We start from the raw sequence: 24,784 nt of genomic DNA, 5'->3' as shown, positions 1-24,784 counted from the left end.
CTCAGTAGGGTTACTCTTCTGATACTGGTGGCAGACAGCTCTAGAACAGGTTGTATGCTCTTCAGGCTCGCTAGCATCAGGAAGGTTCTCCTGATGTGGTCACTGGTACGTTACGAGTTTTTGAACTTGATGTTTATGCATTGTTAGTTTCAGGGGCACCTCTTTCCTTTGTAACTCCTTACATAGCAGTCAAATTCAGTGATAGTCTAGTAACTCTTTCAGAACCTATTTCAGTCTCTACTCCAGTTGGTAACCCAGTTATAACTAGACTGGTAGAGTTAGAAATTGTAGACTTCGACGTAATTCTAGGAATAGATTGGTTACAATCCTGTTATACCTCAATCGATTGTAGAACTATGATTGTTCATTTCAATTTCCAAATGAACCAATCTTAGAGGGAAGGGTAGTATCTTAGCGCCTATGGGTCTATTCATTTCTTACATTAAGGCTACAAAGAATATCTATAAGGGTGATCTCTATCATCTAGCTCGGGTTAAGGATTCTAGCTCTAAAGCCCCAACTTTTGAGTCAATTCCACTAGTTAGTGAGTTTTCAGAAGTGTTTCGAGAAGAAATTCTCAGAGTTCCTCTCGAAAGGGAAATCGACTTTGGAATTGATCTCCTTCGAGACACCTAGACTATTTCGACTCGTTCTTACAGAATGTCTCCGGTAGAGCTTAAGGAATTGAAAGATCAGTTTAAAGTCCTTCTAGAGAAGGGTTTCATCATGCCTAGTATTTCTCCAAGGGGTGCACCGGTGTTTTTTTTAAAGAATAAAGATGGTTCTCTCAGAATGTGCATTGATTATATATAGTTAAAAAGGTCACAATCAAGAATAAGTATCCCATCCCCTATATTAATAACTTGTTTAACCAACTTCAGGGTGCTAGTCATTTGTTATCATCATCTCAGAATCAGAGATAGTGACATTCTGAAAACAACCTTCAAAACACGTTATGGTCATTATGGATTTGTAGTTATGTCGTTTGGACTAACCAATGCTCCTGCAATTTTCATGTATTTGATGAACAGAGTATTCAAACAGTACTTCGGCTTGTTCGTTATCGTTTTTATTATGATATCCTCATTTACTCTAGCAATGAGATAGAACATGGCGATTCATTAAAGAGTTGTTCTACAGACTCTCAAAGATCGACAATTATTCACTAAGTTTAGCACATGTGAGTTCTTGTTGTAATAAATTGCTTTCCTTGGTCATATTGTATTTAGTGACGGGATCTGAGTGGATTCGTAAAAGATAGAATTAGTAAAATAGTGGCCCAGACAAACCTCTGCTCCATATATCCGAAGTTTCTTAGGTATAACAGGTTATTACAGAAGGTTCATGGAAGGATTTTCATCCATACGCTTACCATTGACTAGGTTCACTTAGAAGATGGTCAACTTTCAATGGTCAGATTACTGTGAGAAAATCTTTGCAGAATTGAAAACAAGATTGACTACAACTCTTGTCTTGACTCTACTGGAGGGTTTAGATGGTTATGTGATCTATTGCGATGCATCTAGAGTTGGACTAGGTTGTGTGTTAATGCAGCGATATAAGGTTACAACTTATGCTTCTAGACAGCTCAAAGTGCATGAGAAGAACTATTCAACTCATGACCTCGAGCTTCCAGCAGTGGCTTTTGGACTCAATATCTGGAGACACTACTTGTATGATGTCCATGTAGATGTGTTTACAGACCATAAGAGCTTTTAATATATGTTCACCTAGAAATAGTTAAATCTTCGCCAGAGGAGATGTTTTGAATTCTTCAAGGATTATCAAATAAGTGTGCATTACCATCCTCGTAAGGCGAATGTAGTAGAAGATTCTCTTAGTAGATTATCTATGGGTAGTGTAGCCCATGTTGAGGAAGAACGGAAGGAACTAGTGAAGGATTTTCATAGGCTTGCTCGATTGGGGGTTCGCCTTATGAGTATATCATATAGTGGTGTACCAGTTCAGAATGGGGCAGAATCTTCTTTGGTAGTAGAAGTTAAGGAAAAGCAAGACACTGATTCAATCTTGCTTGAACATAAGGGTGCAGATCATAATCAGAGAATGGAGGTTTTCTCCCAAGGGGGAGATGGTGTACTTCGCTACCAGGATAGATTGTGTGTTCCTTGTGTGGGTGAGTTGAGACAACATATTCTTGTAGAAGCCCATAAATTTAGACATTCTATTCATCCAGGTTCCACTAAGATGTACCGCGATATGCAGGATGTCTATTGGTGGAATGGCATAAAGAGAGATTTAGCAGATTTTGTGGGTAAGTGCCCTAATTGCTAGAAAGTCAAAGTAGAACATCAGAAACCATGGGGTATGACTCAAGAGATTGACATTCCTAGTTGGAAGTGGGAAGTGGTCAATATGGATTTCATCACGGGGTTACCTCATACTCGTAGGTAGAATGACTCCATTTGGGTGATAGTTGATAGGACGACTAAGGCTTCTCATTTTTTGTCTGTCAAAACTTCAGATTCGGTCGAGGACTATGACAAGCTTTACATTAATAAATTGTGAGGTTACGTTGGGTTCTTTTGTCTATCATCTCAAATAGAGGTCCTTAGTTTATATCTCATTTCTCGAAGTCATTTGACAAGGGTCTTGGTACTCAAGTTAACCTTAGCACAGTATTTCATCCGCAGACGGATGGACAGGCAGAGCATACCATTCAGACCCTAAAGGATATGTTGAGAGCTTGTGTGACCAATTTCAAGGGTAGTTGGTATGATCAGCTTCCTCTTATTGCCTACAACAATTGTTATCATTCCATCATTCATATGACCCCTTGAGAGGCTTCGTACGGCAATAGATGTAGATCTAATATTGGTTGTTTTGAAGTAGGTGAAGCAGAATAGGACCAGATTGAGTCTTTTATGCTATGGAGAAAGTGCAACTCATTAGACATAGACTTAAGATAGCCCAAAGTCATCAGAAATCTTGTGCATATGTAAGGAGAAGGGAACTAGATTTCCAAGTTGATGATTGGGTTTTCCAGAAAGTGTCACCTATGAAGGGGGTGATGAGATTTGGCAAGAAAGGGAAGCTCAGTCCTAGATGTGTAGGCCCTAACAAGATCTTGAAAAATGTTGGCAAAGTGGCATATGAGTTAGAGATGCCAGTAGAATTAGCAATAGTGCATCCATATTCCATATCTCACTTTTGAAGAAGTGTGTGGGTGATCCAGCCTCCGTAGTCCTATTGGAGAGTGTGGATGTGAAAGATAGAGTTTCTTATGAGGATGTACCAGTTGAGTTTCTTGACCGGAAGGTTAGAAGGTTCAGAAACAAAGATTTTGCTTCAGTCAAGGTTTTCTGGAGGAATCAATCCGTAGAGGGAACAACTTGGGAAGCACAACCAGCCATGAAAGCCAAGAATTCTCACCTCTTTCCTTCCAATTCCACTCTAGCTTGAGGTAATAGTTCCTCTTCAGTTTTTCAGTCATTCATGCGTGAATTCAGCCTTAGAATCATGTTCCCTCTGTTTGTACAAGCATTTTCAGCGTATTTGCATGTTCTTATAACTTAATTTAGTCAGAAACTCAGTCCTCAGTGTTTAGTAGTAGGGATTGCGGTTCTCTCCCTCTATTTCATCTAGTTTAGTCTTCATTCGAGGACGAATGTTCCCAAGTTTTCCAAAAAATTTACAGGTGCAATCGATAATTACCATCAACGTACAGTAGTCTGATCTACGAACTGTACTGTGCATCCATCGTTTTCCACTGAATCTCCCACAAAATTCAACCAAGAAAAATTGACTAAGTGGCGATCCACGGACAGAGCTATGGTGTGTAATTCAGAATACGATCCATGGTCTATGTCTGTGGATTGATACTCAAGCTACCCAGCCTCTGACATACACTACGGATGACCATCATGAACCGTTATTCGATCTACGGTCCTTAGGTGAAAGGTAGCAGTCAGTTAGGGGGAAATTTTGTTGGGTAAACTTCAAATGGTTATAAATTTTAGAACAAAATGAATTAGGTGTCCCATGACCTATGAAATGATCAAGAATTAAAGTATCTTTCCACTGCCACCGAGTTTGCTAAAATCTGAACTCTAAGGGAAAAGTAATGCCTATTTTTAGTGAAGGGCTGTAAAAAAGCCCAAATGATGGACCATCAATTGAACGTGGCCCATCAGTTCACTTCATTGATTTCTCAAACCACAATTACCTGAGAGGTGTTTTGGTTTTTTCCTACTTTGTTGAAACCCTAAGGCAAGTCGTTTTGACCCTCAATCGTGAGATTTTAGTCAGTTAAGCCTAGAAACATAACTAAAACTTACCTAAGTCAAATAATTAATCAAAACATAGAAAATTAGAATCAAGAAAGAAGAAAAAGGTCAAGAACCCTAATTCAAGAACGCAACAAGGTTCCATCAGTTCCAACCCCAAAATATGAGGATTTCTCCATGGATTTCATCACCAGGTATGTGGATTTAACTAGTGTGTTCCTTTAACCAGTTGGGTCCGTAGTTTTCAGTCAGATTCTTGATTCTCTTATCATGATAAGACCTACGGTATCTAGAACTTCAGCAGATTATAAATTAGTTAGTTATATGTTCCAAATTAGATTACCATGTTATTACTTAGATATTGCATATTCATAACCCTAACTATGTATTTCTTTAGTTCTTCAATTAAACATGCTAGGTCAGATATACATGTCTCAGTTATTAATGCATCATTATCAGATTAATTATTGCATTCTTAGTTTTCATATTCAGTTTTTAGCTACTCAGTATTTATAGATATTTAGTCATAATATGATAATCACTTAATTCATTGGGAGTAGCATAATAGGGTTCATCGTACCCAAATAGTTCTAAAGCTACTAGCCAAGTAGGTTGTAAGTCTCTTCTGTGGGCATCAGTTTAGTGATCACGTCAGTATTCCTTTCTACCTCTGGCAGAGTATATTGGGTCCTCTTGATGGGGCGTAAACATCGGACTCTATATTTAGCTCATGTGGTTTTATTATCGGTTATTAGTAGCTCCCACAGTTCAGTCAGACTCTAATACATTGACCATATTTATAGTTCACTTATCATTCATTTTCAGCATATTATAAACTGGTCATTGCATTCAGTTATCTCAGAATTTAGTATATCAAGTTCAGAATATTATACTTGATTTTGTGCTTGTTTAGTTATGCTTTATTTCAGCTTTACCCTACCCTGCATGCTCAGTACCTTTCAAGTACTGACACATACATACGCTACATCTTCACTTGATGTAGGTTCAAATTCTCAGCATCCACATCACGCTTAGAGCGATTTCCGATCTCCAATTTAGCAGAATCAGTGGTGAGTCCTCATTCTTCAAGATCAATAGTCATGAGTTTCTTTTCACTAATTTAGTTCTATAGATTCATTTTTTGTAGACTTAGTTGGGGCAAGTCCCAACATTTCTAGTCAGTTAGAGGATTATTTAAGACATAGATAGATTCAGCTTAGTGTTGAGTTATTAACTTCTTTGTAGTAAACTCATAAATATTTAATTTATCTCAGTTATAGTATATGGACATTCCCCATCATTTTTCATGAAAATTATGATTTAGTTTTTGCATCAGTTTATTTTTTTTAGTATTCTCAAAATTATGTCAGCAAGGTTAGCTTGGGATCTCTTATGGTTCTCGATCCCATGCCCTCTTCTCGGAGGTAGTCTTGTGGAGTGACAAACAAGCCTTGGGGCATCGCGCCATCTTGAGCCTCTCGGTACAGTGTATGTCTGACACGCTCTGGTGCCACGAGCCTCTTAGAGTGCCAAGATCACCTTGAGATCCCATTTTCCCCCATCTTTTCGTACGAGTTCCTAAGTTATGTACCTATAAATTATAGTTGATTCCAACTCATAAGTACATCTAAACACCATGAAATCATCCATAAACATGAGATCATGATCCTTGAATCCATAATCCAATTGAAGAAAAGTTAAGATCAAGGTCGAAGAAGTTAAGAGTCAAGCCTAAAAGTTAAGAACCAAGTCAAAGTGAGTTCTTAAAGTTTTAAAGAGTCTTAAACAAACACTTTTAATTTGTTTTATGCCTCAAGCTACAAGTTATGCAAATATTATGTTAAGTTAAAATCTAAAAAGTTATAAGGAAATTAAGTATTTCCTAAGAGTTGAGTTTCAAGTAAACAAAGAGCTAAGAGTAAGTTCATTTCTCAAAAGCTATATAGGAATGAAGTATTCCCTATGCAGATAAACGTTTTAAAATTTTGAGAAAGAAAGGAAGATAAACTTCCATAGAGCCTTCCGCTAGTTTTAGAAAATGGGAACTATGATTTCCCCGAGAATTTTAAAAGTTATGTTTGAGCAATTACCTCAAATAAGAGAAGAAATTATTTTAAAAGCATATGAGCTAAGTATTTTAGGAGTGTTATTGATCACCGATATGGAGACAGAAGTTCATATCAAATCAAGACTCCATAGACCATGTAGCAAATATGGACAGATAAAGGATCATACTTTTTAGATGATTCCTTAGAACTTTTTAGCATAGACTAGTGGATCCACTAAGTGGTTCAGGTTCTATACTGAAGGCAGGGTATAGAGCGGTCCTCTTGCAGCATGAGGTAAGATGTTGTAACATCGCTTAGTCTCATAGAGATTGTTTTCAGTTAGAGAATCTCCCACAAAAAATTATATTACTTTCATATATAAGTGAAGTTGAATCTTCTTGAGTTGAGTAGAGCCAATGTAAGTTCATTCTTAATACTTTCAAGCTTCGTGTGTGTGTGTGTATGTGTATGTATATATATATATATATATGTGTGTGTGTGTGTGTGTGTGTGTGTGTGTGTGTGTTTGTGTGTGTGTGTGTGTGTATGTATACATATGCATATTGCATGTGCCTTTACTGCTTTATATTGACTTATAACGTCTTGAGTTGGACAGAGTCAAGGTAAGTTCATTCTTAATACTTTCAAGCTTAGTAGTTGTTGTTTAGCATTCCAACTTGCATACTCGTACATTCAATGTACTGATGCCAGTTGACCTGCATCGTCTTATGATGTAGACGCAAGTAACCAGGATCAGCATCCAGTGTATCGTTGATCTAGCTTGAACATTCAAAGTCAGCGGTGAGCCTCCTTGTATTCTGGAGGACTCTTTACTTGTTTTTCTTTCGCATTTTTTCTCTTATAAATTGTTGTGGGGTTAGTCCAACATTCATCTTAGTACTAGAAGATCCTTCATAAACGGATAGATAGTCAGTTCAGCTTTAGTGTCTTTTATATTACATGTCAGATGTTTTAACTTTGAGATTTAAGTACAACTTTGGCCAAGACTATTAATTAAAGTATTTTCTCATACGAATGTGCCAATTTTATGAAAGAGTTAAGTAAGTCTTCCGCTGAGTTAAGTAAGGCAGGACGAGGGTTCGCTCAAGGCCAACAATGGTCGTTGGGTGTCGGCCACATCCAGGGTGTAGGCTCCGAGCGTGACAATGTTGGAGGGTGAGGAGGACATAATCAATGTGGAATGCACTTGTTTTACCTCCACACATTAGATGAGTTTTTCTCTTCTTGTTTTCTTTTTCATCTTTAATGAACCTTCTTTCTAAATCATTCTTACCAATCCTTTTTTTAGGTTTCCCACTTGATGTCGGGAGCCTAGATTGGAGAACTACCAGACCCATTCGAGGGGTGACACACCCATCAAGATTTTCTGCATACAGAGTGCTTTAACTCAAAATCTGCAGTTAAGGATAGAAGTCTTACCATGGAAAAAATTGACAAATTAGTTTTTGAGAAATGTTTTCATCTATGTAAAAATTACCTCTTTTTTTGAGTTTCATATCTAATCTATTTCATATCAGTTAGAGAAACACACCTCAGGGGTGTGTGAATACACTAATATATTTTTTATTTAAAAATAAACCTAGTCACATGACATTCCTCATAGATAAAAAAATTCACCTTGATAAAAAATATATAAGCTATTAATATTTAATAAAAGTCAAAGATTAAAGTTTCACTATTCTAAGAAAGAAATTGATTCTTATAAAATTTAAAATTTATTAGTATTATTTTGATTGTTGAATTTCTTTATATAAATTTGATTTTGACCAAAGTAATTAAGTTTGATTGAACCATAGACAACTTCTCTAACTCCTTGAGTCATATAATAATATATTTATTTTCATATCACCTCCATTTAATTTATAATATAGATCCAATTGTTAGTATATGTAATATCAAAAAAAATATTATTCTTCACATAAAAGGAAAAATGAATTAATTATGTGGTAAAAAGTCTATTTTGAGTTGATTGTTTAACTGACCTTTGAAGGAAAATTACGAGAAAACCTATGTCCCGTATTTACTTTATAAACTACATTTTTTATGATCATTATTTTTAAAAGAGACCTTGATGCCTCTCATTTTCACAAATTGTCTATAGAAGATTGAGAACAATCAACGATGGGAACATTTGCTTAAAGTTTTCTTTCTCCTTGTGTTGTTTCCATTGGCATTTTAGGTAACAATTCTTTAATTTCCTACTAGGCTTCTAGACATTTTATTTAGTGTTTTATAAATCAATTATTTATATGTATAAAATCTATCCCAATTTTTTTTGTTTATCATTGTTACTTTTACCTCATAATTTCTTCTAAAATAGCTTATTGAATTTTGGGGCATAAACCTATATTGAGTGAAGTATTCGTAAGAGTAGTTTTTGAAAAGCCACAAGCTTTGGTTAATTTCATACAATTACCCGTAGAGAGGTATTTTCTGTAAGATTTTCAACCATCTTTGATGCATGTGACAAGATATATTCAATTTTGAATCAACTTACATGTATGATTTAGTTTCTTCATTTAATAAATGTGTTATATTTGAATTATTCATAGAAGTATATCACCCTAAATATAAAGGAATTAACAACTTATGTTTATTCATAAGTAAAGTGACAAAAGGACAAATATCATGTAACTATAAATTACCTAAAATTATTCATATACAGAAATGATTCAAATTAGATTTTATTGATATATAAGCATTAAATTTATAAAAAAAAAAAAAAGACAAAGCTCGACACAAAAATGTGATCTATATTTCTCGATAATCACGACTTTGTAGAAGCACAACTCAAAATCCAAAGTAGATTACAAAAAAAACAAATTCAAAGTGTTTGTGTTTGTGTGTGTGTGTTTGTGTGTGTGTGTGTGTATATATATATATATATATATTCAAACACATAATTCTTCAGCACAATTAGAAAGAAAGTGAATTTTCAAACTTCCATATTCTAATTTTTTTTTCCTTGTTTCTTCTCTTTTGTTGTGTTGTTTTTTGATGATTTTTTCTGTAAAAATTATACATGTTTTGATAAAGCATAGGTTTTTCTTGATTTCATTCTGAAATTTTTAGGAGTTTTCTAGAATTCTATTAGCAAGTTTTTCTTAAACTAGTTATTCCTTCATTTAATTCAGGTTGAGAAGAGAGATACGTTAAATTCCATTTCATTTTGCTCTTACAATGAAAGACAATGATTATATCATGGTGAGCTTGATACTTTCAAGATTTTATTTTATTTTTTATTAATGACACCTTTTTATTAACTTTTTCTTCTACACTTTGACCTAACCAGTGCTAGTGCTTTAGAAAAATAATTGTTTATTTCTCCTATCATGAACTTGAAATAATTTTTCATTTGTTTCTACTCATTTTTTATACTAGGGCAAAACTGTCTTGATATATGTACAAAACAATTTAATGTAATTATCATCATCATACTATACAAAGGTTTGTAGCCCCAAATTTAAAGTTCAAATAAAAAAATATTCTTGAAAGTTTGAAGGATCATTTTACCATACATAAAACAAAACTACCTTCCATTAGTATATCAATTTTAACTTAATAAGAATATATATATTCTTCATATAATATGCTCAAATTGACTATTTAAATCCCTTCTATGCTTAGTAAAATTATTAAGAGTGTTTCAATAAATTCCTTTTGCAGCCCCCATTTTTTATAAACACCAACAATTCTTAGCTTGATGAATTAAATATCAAAAACCTTCTCATCCCTTCTCCCTAAAACATGGAGAATCATGTGACTTGAAATTTGAGTAGTATATTTGTTTGAAATGATTCCATTATTTTGGGAAAATTGTACTTCTTCAATTCCTAGAGGTTGGAGGATTCATAATTAAATCTATTTGTTAAATCAGATTATCAAAATATTTGTTCAATGGACATTAAAATTCAACGAACAAGTTTTCAGTTGATGAGTATACAAAATCAAAATTCTTAAAAGGTAGTGTAACCTTTTCTTAAACTTTTGAATTATCTCTAGAATTCTATAAGAGGTTCTAGTGATACTAACAACTCCATCCTTATATCTTCTCCAAGGAAATTCGTCATAAAACAATTCTCATCTTTTCATGAAAAACAATTTGGTTGTTCACATGCTAACATCACTATACCTGTTGGTGGTAATATAAAATTCAACACTAACTTCACAAAATTCATTCTATTTATCAGTTGTTTTCCAAAGTTTTCAAAAAATTGAAGAAACAAGCTAGCTAGTTCCATGAACAAGAAGAAAGATAGTGACGAAAATGATTCATGAATTTTTATTTGGGTTTTAGTACAACTGGAGGAGGATGTTGAATAACTCAAGATTTTTTCGCAGAAGATGCATAACTGAAAATGATAGAACATAGAGATCTTTGAATAAAGTTTGTTTTGACTATGGCGGTTAATTTCTTGAACTAACGGAGGGATGAATATTGTAACTTTTTGAAAAGTAAAAAGATGATTTTTGTTGATTAATTTATCTCATGGATGTAACCTACCTAAGTTTAACCTATAGGTCAGAGATGTTTTAAGCCCAAAACTCCTAGCAAACACACATTCCTTGCCTTCATAGTGGAATTATTTTTGTTACATTCACTTGATTATGAAATAATGACCTGATAACTAGGCTTAATAATTTATGAGATATTTTCACATTTGTATGACTAAAGGCTCAATCTACGTTTGGCATAGGCAAAACAACTATAATTGAAAAAGTTTAATTTTTTTCACTAATTTATACTTTTACTAGGAAATCTAATTGTTATACTATTACTATTTTTCTAAAAATAAAAACGAATCCATTTATTCATTTTCCATGTTTTCTTGAATTGGGAAAGGAATTTCATACATAATATGTTCTAACTTTTTATTATGATAAGGAGAAAGCTTCATATAGTAATTATGCTCCTAATTAATTGAAATTTTTGTTCCTATTTTTAGAATTTTCTTGTCCACTTTAAATCCATTAGTACTATAGAGGAAATGTTTTACTTTTTGGTAAGCATGATTCTTAAATTTAAATATATACCTCGATTGATCCTGTCTTTTGTTTGATTTAATAGATATTTGGGTGAAAATTGAAAAGGGAAGGAAATCCCCCATGAAGATATTGCAAAATCGAAAGTCCGATATAGAAAATGAAAGCGAAAAGGGAGAAAATCTAACGCCGAACAAAAAATTCATTGAAGACACTAAAAGAAAAAATAAAAATGATTTATATGACTTCGTTAAGAAGACGGTGCTTGAAAAAGAAAAACCAAAAGATATCAAAGGTAATTATTTTGAAATTATTCTTATAGAATTATGTTAATTTCTACTTTTATCTTTTTGGATGGTGTATCTCAGTAAATGTGGGGGGGGGGGGGGGGTAGATGTAGAAGAGGCATATCTTAAATTAAATATCATCAAGTATTGTGTCCCATTATTGTACATGATTTATTTTTCCTTTTTTCGTCAAAATATATATGTTTATACATTAAAATAATTTTTATATACTTTTCAAAACATTGTTTTTTAAAATGTCGTTCAATTTTTCTCTAAAATGCCTACGTAACATAAATCTAATTCATATTTGTTAAACTTCGTATAGGGAAGCTTCCAAACCTAGAGCATCTATACATAACATGGATGACATTCCTAGAATTGGCGCATCCTCTAGATATAAATGTGTTCATGAATCAACTTCGAAAGTAAGTGTATTTTCTGTCAGGTTTTACTCTATATACTTAAATAACCTGCATAGACTTAAGATAATGTGTATGCATCCTCCTAAGGAAGATGTACGGACCTCCATTCAACAAAATGATGTTGTGAAAATCCCATCGCAAGAAAAACGTCAAAAGGTATTACAATACACCGTAAATTTTTAGACTTTTTGCTCCTACTTTGGATGCTCAAGAAGACTAATTATATATAGACACTCACTTACTTTCATTACGATTAATACTTCTGAATTTGAATATACACATATACTTTAAGACTAGTTTCGAGCACGTGTGTTGCACGTGTATTCCAGGCTAAGTAATAGTTTATTAAAATAATATTAGAATTAATGTGTGATGAGTTATATGAAATTTTGAAAGAGATAAGTTACCTTTTTCCTGAATTAAACTTCAGAGTCCTTTCATAATCAAATTTAATAGAAAAAATTAGTTAAAATATATATAATATCAAATGTAACATGACAAGCTATTAAGATCAATATGCTTCGTGTGATGCCACATCAAATTAGACAAAGAACTTCAAACAATACATTAATCCTCTAAAATACAAGTCCATCTACAATATATTATCTCATATATAATAAAAATTATCTATAGTAATTCATACAATAACACATTCAAGTGTAACCAGAATTAAAGCTTAGTAGCATAAAGAGACATGGGGATAAAATACCACTAAAATACCAAAAGAAGGAATTTGATTGAAGAGTAAAAATATGTCTTTAAACATTATGTGGCCATTCAATTTGATAGGATTTATTTAGTTTTTAATTACTTTAGTTTATGATATTCTATTTATCTAATAGTATATCTATCCTTGAATATACTTTTTTCCTTTAAAGCTTGTAGCTCCAAATATGCAATCACTTTTATTCAATTTAAGTTATTATTTTATTTCTAAAGATGACATAAAATATGGTACATTAAAAGTAACTCATAGATGCAAGAGAATTTCCTTTCGAAGTTATAGAATAATATCAGAATAAAATTATATGATGTAAAAATATACATAATAGAATCAATAAACATAACATAATATATGTATGCATATGTAGATTTTATTTCATTCAACATCACTTAAACCTTGAAAAATGGGAACACATATCAAATGATACAAGAAGCAAAAGCATTAATATCGAAATTAAAGAATCAAGAGATACAATAATGAATTGTGACAAAAAAAATTTATAAAAATAATCTCTTGTTTTTCATTATATCTCACACCTTGATAATGAAGCTGATGAAAATTCTTTTTATTTAAAAATAAACCTTGTCACATGACATTCCAAATGGATAAAAAATTCCACCTTCATAAAAAATAAATAAACTATTAATATTTGTTAAAAGTCAAAGATTGAAGTTTCACTATTCTAAGAAAGAAACTGATTCTTGTAAAATTTAAAGTTTAATAATATTCCTCACTAATTTTTTGATCATCTTAATTGTGAATAGGTATGGAAATTTTACTTTATTCATCTGGTCCAATATGCTCTAAAGAAAAGTAGATTGAATATTTTGATGGTCAATTGTTTATATTTGATTTCTCTTAAATTATTGGCTGTCGGGTTGACTTATTAGAGAGTTCATTCCACACTTTTTACAATAAAGATGTCTAACTATTGCTCAGTTGGCCTATAATACCTACTGGATATGCATATTATTATACATACTATTTTTCATTTGTACTTCTTTTCCCAAAGTAGAAAAATAAATAGAAAAATATTAGCTTCATTATCATAGAGTATTCTTGCTAAACATAGTGATTTAATAAATCAAAAGAATTTTAGTTAATTATATAGCTAAATACAACCCTTAGGGATCATTTGGTAGAGTGTTTTAGATAAAATAATGCATGCATTAGATGTGTGCATTAGTATACACTATATTGTGTATTAATTTATGTATTACTAATACCAAGAAATTGTAGGTATTAGTAATACATAGCATTTTAACACTTGCATTAGATTATATAATTACAAAAGTACCCTAAAAATCTTTTAAAAAAACATTTTCCATAGTAATTGTTTTAGAAACCTTTCATCTTCTTAGTACTTTGTCAATGGAAATTCAAGAGTAGATTTCTTCTTCCTTTTACTCAATCAAACATTGTTTGATCGTCTTCACAAGGTTAGTACTCTTATTTTTCATTAAAATTTATATTTTCCAACATCTCTTTCACAATTTAAGATGAAATTTAGGTTTACCTTGTTCTTTTAATATGCTTTAAGCTCATTTATTTCACTCTTTATATGACCGAAAATTAGGAATCTATGCACATATATACTTATTAAAACCTTTATATGTATTCCATCTTTTTTTTATGGAAAATATAGGTGTTATTATGGATCTTCAACCATTATGACGTATTGAATATAGTATTCTTGTGGAGATAGTGTTTTAGTAAGTTCTTGTTCTGCTTTTTTGTCTTTTCGTAGTTAGTTATGGTCATTCTCTAAGAAGACAATGTCGAAATATATGTGAGGTTAGATATCCTATGAGTGTTCGAGTTTCGAAAATCATTTCTCACTTATATCATAAATGATAATGGTAGTGTATATATCGATAAGTTAAGAATGGATAGAAATGTCTTTCACACTTTAGTTATCTTAACTAAGAATATTGGAGGTCTGACTCATAGTAAAAGTATGTCAAGTAGCGAAAATTGGCAATGTTTTTAATTATCTTGGCTCATCATGAGAAAAATAGAACCGTCAAGGTTGATTATATTAGATCAGGATGGAGCGCAAGTCAGGCTTTCAACGAATGCTTGATTGTTATTCCCAAACTAACTCCATTGATACTTGTTAATCCTAAACCAGTACTTGAGGATGGGATTGAAGATTGGATGAAATGGTTTGAGGTAGGCGAAATTGTTGTTTGGCACCTTTTAACTTATATACAAAATATGTAATTTTAATAGTTTTATAACACTATAATTTATGTTAAGGGGTTGTTTAGGTGCACTAGAAGGTACTTACATTCCCATTAGAGTTCCAGTCAAACACAAACCAAGAAATAAAACAAGAAAATGAGAGATATCAACTAATGTTTTTGAAGTTTGTGATAGATATATAAATTTTACTTATATGTCACCTGGATTGAAAGGTTTATCTGCCGATTGTTGCGTATTACGAGATGCTATAGTACGAAGGAATGGTTTGAAAATTCATAAGGGTAGGCCTTTTACATGCTTTCAAGTTACATCATAGAAAGAATGGTACTAGTAACTAAATTATATGTTTATATTATAGGTAACTATTGTTTGTGTCACGGAGGATAGCGAATAGAAAAGGATTTCTTTCACCTTATCGAGGTTATAGATATTTGTTAAAGGATTGGCGTGGCGATAATCCATCTTGTCGATGTAAAGAAGATCTTTTCAACATAAGGCATGCTAGAGCTCGTAATATAATTGAAAGGGCATTTGGAAAGGACGTTGGGAATTCTTAGAAGTTCTGCATGGTACTCGGTTAAGGTTCATAATAGGATCATTAGTGTTTGTTGCTTGATTCATAATTTCATTCGTAGAGAGATGGAGTGGATCCCTTAGACATTGATATAGAATAAAAAATTGAGTATCAACACGAGAATATTGATGTTGTTAAATCGTTGGAGTGGACCGCTTAAATGGATGAGTTGGCTCAATAAATGTGTAGTGCAAGATTTAACAATGGACCTATTGCTAGATTTTGAACTATGTTGCTACTTTTTAGCTATAGAGCCTTTTTTGGACTTCGTTTGCTCTTTAGAACTGGCCAAGTATAAATTGTTTAACAAACTCTTTTAAAAGGACTTAAAGAGTTGTGTGCTAATGGTTGGAGAGGTGATAATGGAACCTTTAAACCAGTGCACTTGATGTAGTTAGAATGTTATATACACAAATAGCATCCTAGAAGTGGATTGAAAGGTGAACCATATATCAAAAATAAAATGAGATATTGGAAAAGATTTTATAGAAATATAGCTTTGTTGAAGACTCGAAGTGGTTTGGGATTCCAATATAGTGATGGAACTATATAGTTGATGATCCAAGACATTGGATTGACTTTATAACAGTAATTATATATTCTTGTTATTTCATATGGTACTTTCCTTATTAGTTACTTTAATTATTCATAGTTGATGTGCCTTCAAACTAGTGATCGAGTAAATTGTTATCATCCCATATACAGCAACATCTTGTGTCTCGTTAGATCCTTTTATAATTAATTAATATCATATTGTTTATTTTATTTTTATATGTTATAGATTGATCTAGAAGCCAGGAAAATGAATATTAAGAAATAGCCACTGTTTGAGGATTGGGAAGAAATCTTTGCTAACTATAGAGCAACAAAAGAGTTCGATGAAGGGACGCTAGATGCTACTGAAGAAATTTAAAAGATTCAAGCTCCACAACATTCTAATGACATGAGTTTGGGATTTTCTTTTGATGTTGATCTTGAAGAAGAAGAAGAAGAAGAAGAAAATGCTTACTATAGCTCTAAAGTTGGAGCTTAAGAATCTGAAAATGTCACTGGACAACGTGGATTTGCTACAGCTGAAGATTTCACCGAACATAGTTCATTTAGTGGAGTAATAATGATGCTGGTTCTGAAAATGAACAAGCTGGATCACGAAAAATTCATAAACAAGGTGAGTATTCTAAAAGGTTATGTTTTAATGTTAATGAGAAAAAGCAAAGCAAGAAAAGGACAAAAAATAGTAAAGGATGATAGTGAGACATTTCTTACGGGTATGATTGAAGTTATGAAAAACTTTACTGATATCAAGACAAAAGAATTGGTTCCTTGATTAAAAAGATGGGGGATCGGGATCGATCTGATTGTGGTCAAGTTTATTCTATCCTTGAATCCCCTATATTTTAGTTGTACAGCACAGATCAACATATAAAAGTTGCAATGATTCTCTGTAAAGACGAAAAAAAGATAGAATTATTTTTACGTATGGGTGAACATGATTGTTAGACAATGATGTGGATGGTTGTCCATGATAAACTTTGAAGTACGGTGAACTTGTGATATAAGTGGCTATACTAGTTTAGTATTTTTTTCTTGAAAATACTTTAAAGTGTGACAACAATGGCTTTTTTTTTTTGTACCTCCGATTATTAATGTGCGCATGAGCATGTTAAATCTTTTTGTGTAACTAAGTTTATCAAAATATCTCAACTCTTGTGTCAATGCTAAGTGCAGATGTAATTATATAGTTGTCATTACAGGTCTTCAAATTCTCATCTAGCCATTTAATTTTGAGATTCTGAAATGCAATTATATAGCTGTTGTGTCTGGTCTCTATTTTTCATTGTTAACTCTCCTATGAGTTGATGAATGTATGTGATGGAAGAGGTGAAAAATTTTGCTTCTATTTGTTCACAATTTAATTGAAAATTATGTTCCCATGGAGGAAAATGGGTACATGGCAAAGCTAGTTGAGCCAAAATTGAGGCTGAGTTTAGCAAGATATGTGATCCAATTTTGAGCCTTCTTGAGTCCCATTACCTACTGTGTTTGAACCATGCATCAGCTAGCCATCGGGGATTGCTCGTTTATTAATAAAAAATTAGTTAACACTCGAAGCAGTGGAAGGTTGGGTGTGCACACTCATACAAACGTCACTTTGCATTGGATCTATACACCCATACAAGTCTAAGGACCTATTTGCTCGATTAATAGTGAACTACAACAATTGTTAAAAGGATCTCAAGTTTATCAAAGTCATAAGAGTCTCCTTTTCTCCTTCCTCTTCACTTCTAATGTTAGTTCCGGAAATAAGAATGTGTAAATGCGAAAGCTAGCATAGCAAACCTCGAAAGACCACGAGTAAGAAGACAAAAGAGAAATATACCAAAAGACACAAAGATTTAACGTGGTTTGGTCAATCGACCTACGTCCACAAAGGAGATGAGCAATCAACTATAAATATGAGATAAATATGAGAGTACAAAATACAGAGGGAAACAACCTCTACCAATTCACTCAGAATACATGGGAGATTCACACAAGTGATAACGTATCAAGCTTGTGACCCATAAATTCTCCCCCTAACCAAAACACTCAAAGCCTTTAAGACTACATTGTGAATGTTAATTAAGTTAGAGGAACATGCCTTTATTTATAGAGTCCTAAACATATTCCTTCCAGAAAAAGGATTAGTCAATCCAAAACCTTTTCCTTAAAGGAAAACCTATTTATGGTAAGAAGTTTAGGGCAAATAAAACCTAAGAAATCTCCCCCTTGGCCTGAATTTCAAACAAAATAAATTTGTCCACCTTCTTTACTTAATCTTCAACAGATTTCTTCTCCTATCCATAATCTCCTTTGAAAAACTTATGTCTCAACACAAATAACCTCCCTGAAAAAATTTCTCCAACAAAATCCTCATTACTGTCAAAAAGGTTGCGGCTAGAACTACACGCGTCAAGATTAACACCCCCATCTAATCTGGTTCAATCATCGATTATCGAACCACTAAACCTGATTCCATCATTGAATCTTGCTCTGATACCACTTGTTAGGACCGGAAATAAGCAGGTGTAAACGAGGAAACTAGCAAAGCAAACCTCAAAAGACCACGAGTAAGAAGACAAACAAGAAATATACCAAAAGACACAAAGATTTAATGTGATTCGGTCAATCGACCTACGTCCACAAAGGAAATGAGCAATTCATTATAAATATGAGAGTTTAAAATATAGAGGGAAACAACCTCTACCAATTCACTCAGAATACATGGGAGGTTTATATACAGTGGTTTTATGGTATTTATAATGCTTTTTACTTAAATTTAGTGTGTGTCCAAAAGCCTTTTCTTATTGATTTTTATGTAAGTTTCTCCTTATTTGCAGGAAATCTGTCCAAAGATGAATGCGGAAGTTTTGAGCGAGAAATGTAGAATAGACCACCTACGGAGCTTGTGACGGTCCGTATGTGACATCGTAGTGAAACTGCTGAAGGAAGATGGGGATGTCTGACCTAAGTGTGGATTACGAAAGTCTATGACGGACCGTCATAGCCACGATGGTCCATCCTGTTGGTTTGTTGCATTAATCAGAGAGTAGTCCCAGTACCCAAATTTCAAGAAGTTTAAGTATAATGGAACGGAGACCCTCGATGAACCGTCGTTCTTGGAACGTTCCGTCATACCTGTTCGTCGAGGGTGATGAAGAGAGTAGTAGAAGAATTTGTGAAGTATGGGACGACGAAGGCCATGATGGCCCGTCGTGACCACGACGGTCCGTCACGAGGTCCGTCGACCCAGCCGCGTTTTGACAGATTTTCAGTTATTAGAGTCCTTCTTTTATTAGGTTTTTATTTTTTTATAAATAGTTCGAAAAACCTTGATTTTGGGGTTAGACTCTTTTATGTTAGACTCTTTGTTAGTAGACTCTTTGATATTAGACTTTTTGATTGTTAGACTTTTGGAGAATCTTTAGTTCTCTATTTCAAGTATTGAATGATTAATTTCAACAATTGTTACATTTTTTCTGGAACTTATTGTTTGTGATTTTGTTGATTAATCAAGTGAATTTCTAGATTTTATTATTTCTCATCAAAGTAAGTGCATGAATTCTTATATTAAATATAAGACTATTGTGATTACGACTATGGGTAACTAAACTCCATAACTAGGATTGCGGGAACCATTGGTGAATAATGAGGTAAAATCTAACTAATATAACAATTCTAGAATAGTGTCTTGCATTTATTGATAATTCCTTCATTTAGAAGTCTATTTAACGGATGACCAACGTTAGAATTCGCCTTAATGCTACTTGCTGGACCAAGGAGGTAGATAATAGGAAAAAATTATCAACATAAATTTAGTGTATACTAACTAATAGGCTAGTGTCGATTTGTACGAGGTAATAACTTAGTCAAATATCGAATACAATGCTTAATATGAGGTAAAGGTGAGGGTTAGTATAGCAACACATGTAGCCGGACCAAAGTGCAGAGTGAAATTTTCTAGATGCCAGACCAAGGATTTAGAAATACATAACTTATCACTTTGCATGCAAGATACTAGGAAAGAATTGTTATAGTTAGAATTATCAAGTTAGGAACCTGTGGGGAACACTTAAACCCTAGTTACTTTTATTAATTGATTAAACTCCAAGATTTGAATCTGTTAGTTGTTTACTTTAATTTAGTTAGTTATTTTTATTAATTTAGAAATAACCCCCCCCCCCCTTATTATCTTTTATTTTCTAAGGAAATAATTGACTAAATAATAGTAATAATAGATTAAAGTTAAGTCTAAACTATTTTCCTTGTGGGAACAATCCCAACCTCACTAGTTGGGTTCTTTATTTGATACGACCGCTTTACTTCTTATTTGAGAAGTAAGTTTGAGCGTATTAAATTTTGGCGCCGTTGCCGGACAAAGTAGCTTTTAGATTAACTTAAACTTATTACTAAAGTTTAGTTAATATTTTCTTAATTCTATTTTTTTTATTGTTTTTTATGCTTGCAGAACTATCTTCCTTGTATGCCAAATACACGAAGAGGAAGAGAACCCTTGTTTTCCTACGATCACAAATTAGAGCATACATTACGCAATATGAATTGAAACTTGGGTATTAACGAAGATGCAAACCAGAACATCCCAACTCCTATTGATGTTCATGGTCAGTTATTACCCGATGATCCGGGTGAAAATCAACAAAGGGGTCAAAATCCTGCTCCACGCCATCAAAAATACTACAGAGGTTAAGATAATAATGCAGACTCTGATGGGCCACTTGTCTTGACCCCTCTACCACAAGGCCATACTTTTGTGGTAACTAGTAGTCTGATGCAAATGCTCACTGCTAGAGGTTTGTTTTCAGGGCTACCTTCTGAGGACCCACATGCCCATATAGCTAAAGTAAGGGCAGTGTGTAAAAGTTGTGTAGGGAGGCCTCATTTGGGTTTGGATGTAATAGTGCTAAGAGTATTTCCTTTCACACTGATGGGAGAGGATGCTATTTCGTTCACTGAGCTCCCTTATAACTCAATTTTCACTTGGAACCAACTAAGGGACATTTTCTTAGCACGTTACTACCCGGTCTCCAAGAAACTAATTCACAAAGACAGAGTGAACAACTTTGTGGCACTACCAGGAGAGTCAGTTAGCAGTTCTTGGGATAGATTCACTTCATTTTTGAGAAGTGTCCCCAATCACCGCATAGATGATGAGTCACTGAATAAATACTTCTATAGTCTACAGGATGATAATAATAAAGTGGTATTTAATACTATAGCGGGTGGTTCTTATGGGGAGTGTCCTTATGCCGAGATTGCCGAAAAGTTTGAGAAAAATCTCCCGGAATAATAAAGCTTGGAGTACTAGAAAGTCAAATACTGGAAGAAATACCTTAGCAGTGCAATCCACACACAACCCAACCACAGGTGAGATTCGTGAAGAGATGGCTCAAATGAGAACTGAGCTTGGGTTGGTATTAGAACATGTCACTAGGGGTGCAGAAAAGATAAATGTAGTTAATTACTTGTCTAACCCACCACCACCAAATGATGAATGTTATTATGAAGAGGATTCCTATGCAGTAAATGAGCAGACGGGGGTTTCCAACCGAGTGCCCAAGGCTCTAATCATGAGAATTGGCGCCAAGGTCCAGGAAACCAAGGTCGGATATATGGTAACTATAACCATGAGGATCATTATGTACAAGATGGAAATTACAACCGCGACAACTTCAACAAGGGTAACTATGGTAACAGAAATTATAGAAATGGGCCCTATGTTCCTTCTCAAAATCGTGAAGTTACTCCTAGGGATGGTGGAGGTAGTATGGCGCGAGTTGAGGATATGTTGCATAAAATGATGAGGAGGTTCGATGCTAGTGATGAGCACATTAAATAGTTAAGGAGTGATGTAGCAGGTATTGGGCAGAAAGTCGATACACATGCAATATCGATTAAGCATCTTGAGTTGAAAATGGCCCAATTATCTGCGACTGTGAACACACGGCAACCGGGAAATCTTCCTAGCAACACTGTCCAAAATCTAAAAAATGATGGACACGGTATGGAAATCACTACTCGGGGTGGTAAGCAAACCATTAACCCACATATGTTGTCTAATTAGGAAAAGGTGATAAAAGATAATGATAAAGTGGTAGAGGTTAGTGGTGAAGTAGAAGATAGCACTGGAAAAGATGCTGAAGTGCCTACAAAAGGTAATTCCCATGCCTAGACCACCACCACCCCCCTTTCCTCAAAGATTAGTGAAAAAGACCGAGGATGGTAAATATCAGCATTTTATAACAATATTGAAGCATCTTTCTATCAATGTCCCTTTGGTAGAAGCTTTAGAACAAATGTCAGGTTATGCCAAGTTTATGATAGATCTGGTTACAAAGAAAAGATCGGTCACTTTTGAGGATGATGATAGAATACAGCATTGTAGTGCTATTGCTACAAGATCTCTAGTACAAAATAAAGAAGATCCGGGTGCGTTCACTATTTCTTGCACAGTCAGGTCATTACATTTTGCGAAAGCACTATATGATCTGGGGGCAAGTATAAATCTCATGCCCCTCTCGATTTACAAGAAGTTGGGTTTGGGTGATCCAAAGCCCACTGTGATGTGGCTACTGATGGCCGATCGAACAGTAAAAAGGCCTATAGGGATACTCCACGATGTGCTAGTAAAAGTGGAGTTGTTCATATTTCTGACAGACTTTGTTATTATTGATCGTGAAGTCAATTTTGAAGTGTCTATTATTCTTGGGAGGTTGTTCCTCGCTACGGGTAGAGCCTTAGTTGATATGAAAAGGGGCAGATGAAATTTCGGTTGAACAATGAAGAAGTGGCCTTCAACATTTGTAGGTCCATGAGGCAGAGTGGTGAGCTCCAATCGGTATCTGCTATATCCTACAAAGAAAAGACGAAGAAGCACCATGACCTAAAAATTGAAAAATGAGAGTTTATGGTTGGGGATTTGGTGCTTTTATACAATTCTAGGTTGCATTTATTTTCGGGCAAGCTCAAGTCCAAATGGACTGGCCCTTACTTGATTACCCAAATATTCCTTCATGGAGCAGTTGAGTTGGAAACCAAGGAGGGTGTGCAGTTTTAGGTGAATGTACGATTAATAAAAATCTATTTTGAGCATGCTAAATAGGCAAATGAAGTGATCGAGGCATACCATCTTGATAAAGTATGAGTAATCAAGTGTCTTCAGTCGTGCCGCGATGTTAAATCAGGCGCTAGTTAGGAGGCAACCCAATACTTATAGTTTTCTTTCTAGTAATGGTAGCATTTTCTACTAATGGTTTTTAAATTTGCAGGTAGCACATCACCAGGAAATTCTGAAGAAAATCACTCTGCAATAGTCACTGACGGGAACATCGACGGACCGTCACGCATGCGATGGACCGTCGCATGAATCCGTCGTGCCAGGTACGTCTTTCATTTATTTTCAAAATTAGGGCACACGCGACAGAACCCATAAGGGACCGTCACATCTGCTGATATGGTTCTGCTCTTGATAACCAAGTGCCTTATTTGCTTGTTTTTCTCCTCTTCTCAGGTATATGTCTCTGATCTCTACCCATTTACATTGCACTTTTGTTTTTTAATTAGTATTAGCCAATTTCTTTTTGGTAAGTCTTCATTCTTTGATCCAATTTTGTCTGACCTAGGTTGAGAATCCTCGAATTGCCTTGTTAAAACTCGAGAAATAGGTGTTTTAGCATTGCTAGTTTGCTAGCTATTTGGGTTAGAAACATGTAGGTTAACACTAAGCACTCCATTTGAGTCACAGGGGATGATTGTGGCATCCTCAGTTTTGTCACTGAATGACAGAATGAGACCCCGATGACGGACCGTCGTACCCACGACAGACCGTCATAGGGTCTGTTCCAACACCCGACTGTTTGTTTTCTTTAAGTGTCCACCAACGGACACATGCGACGGACTGTCGTTCCCACGATGATCTGTCCTGCACAACCGTTCTGGTTGTTAGAGACCCTATTCCTAAGGGTCTCCAACTTTTTCTTAGTGTCCTCTGATGGACATCTAAGATGGACCATCATTAACACGACGGTCCATCCTGCACAACCATTCTGGTTGTCAAAGACCCTATTCCTAAGGGTCTCCAACTTTTTCTAAGTGTCCTCTCACGGACGTCGACGACGGACTGTCATTAACACGATGGTCCGTCCTGCACAACTGTCATGGTTGTCAGAGACCCTTGTCCTATGGGTCTCCATTTTTTTTCAAGTGTCCTTTGACGGAGATCTACGACGAACCGTCATACCCACGACGGTCCGTCCTACACAACCATCATGACGGTCAGAGACCTCTTTTCTAAGGGTCTCCATACTTTTTCTAAGTGCCCCACGATGGACATCGACGATGGATTGTCATTATCACGATGGTCCATCCTGCTGATGCGTCATAAGTGTCAGATACTTTCCTTCAAGGGTCTCCACATAAACATAGTTGAAGTAAGACATGACGGACCCCATGACGGTCCGTCGTACTCACGACGAGCTATCACCTGGTTCGTCGTGTTTCACTGTTACTACAGAGATGTCCTTAGAGATTTGCTCTTATATTTATTTTGTGTCGTTTTTGCTTGTCATGTTTGCTCCTTCTAGTACTAATATTGATTCTTTACAGGTACTATCTCTAATGGCACCAAAACAAGATCGAGTATATGCACGTGGGCGTTCAAAGTCTGTCGCCCCGTCTGCTCAACTGGTTATATGCTCTGATGATGAGCATGATTCCTAG

General features: G+C 34.5%; 1 protein-coding gene across 1 annotated transcript; it reads left to right on the top strand.

Annotated features, from left to right (window-relative positions):
• Positions 1–1,851: 1,851 nt before the first annotated feature.
• On the top strand, positions 1,852–24,784 carry LOC138348929 (uncharacterized). Its single transcript, XM_069298531.1, has 3 exons — positions 1,852–2,272; positions 3,194–3,315; positions 24,671–24,784. The coding sequence occupies exons 1-3, from the start codon at positions 1,852–1,854 to the stop codon at positions 24,782–24,784; spliced, it is 657 nt and encodes a 218-aa protein (XP_069154632.1).

The sequence above is a fragment of the Solanum lycopersicum genome, chromosome 5, assembly GCF_036512215.1.
Source record: "Solanum lycopersicum chromosome 5, SLM_r2.1".
NCBI lineage: Eukaryota > Viridiplantae > Streptophyta > Magnoliopsida > Solanales > Solanaceae > Solanum > Solanum lycopersicum.
This window is presented reverse-complemented; position numbering and strand designations above follow the sequence as displayed.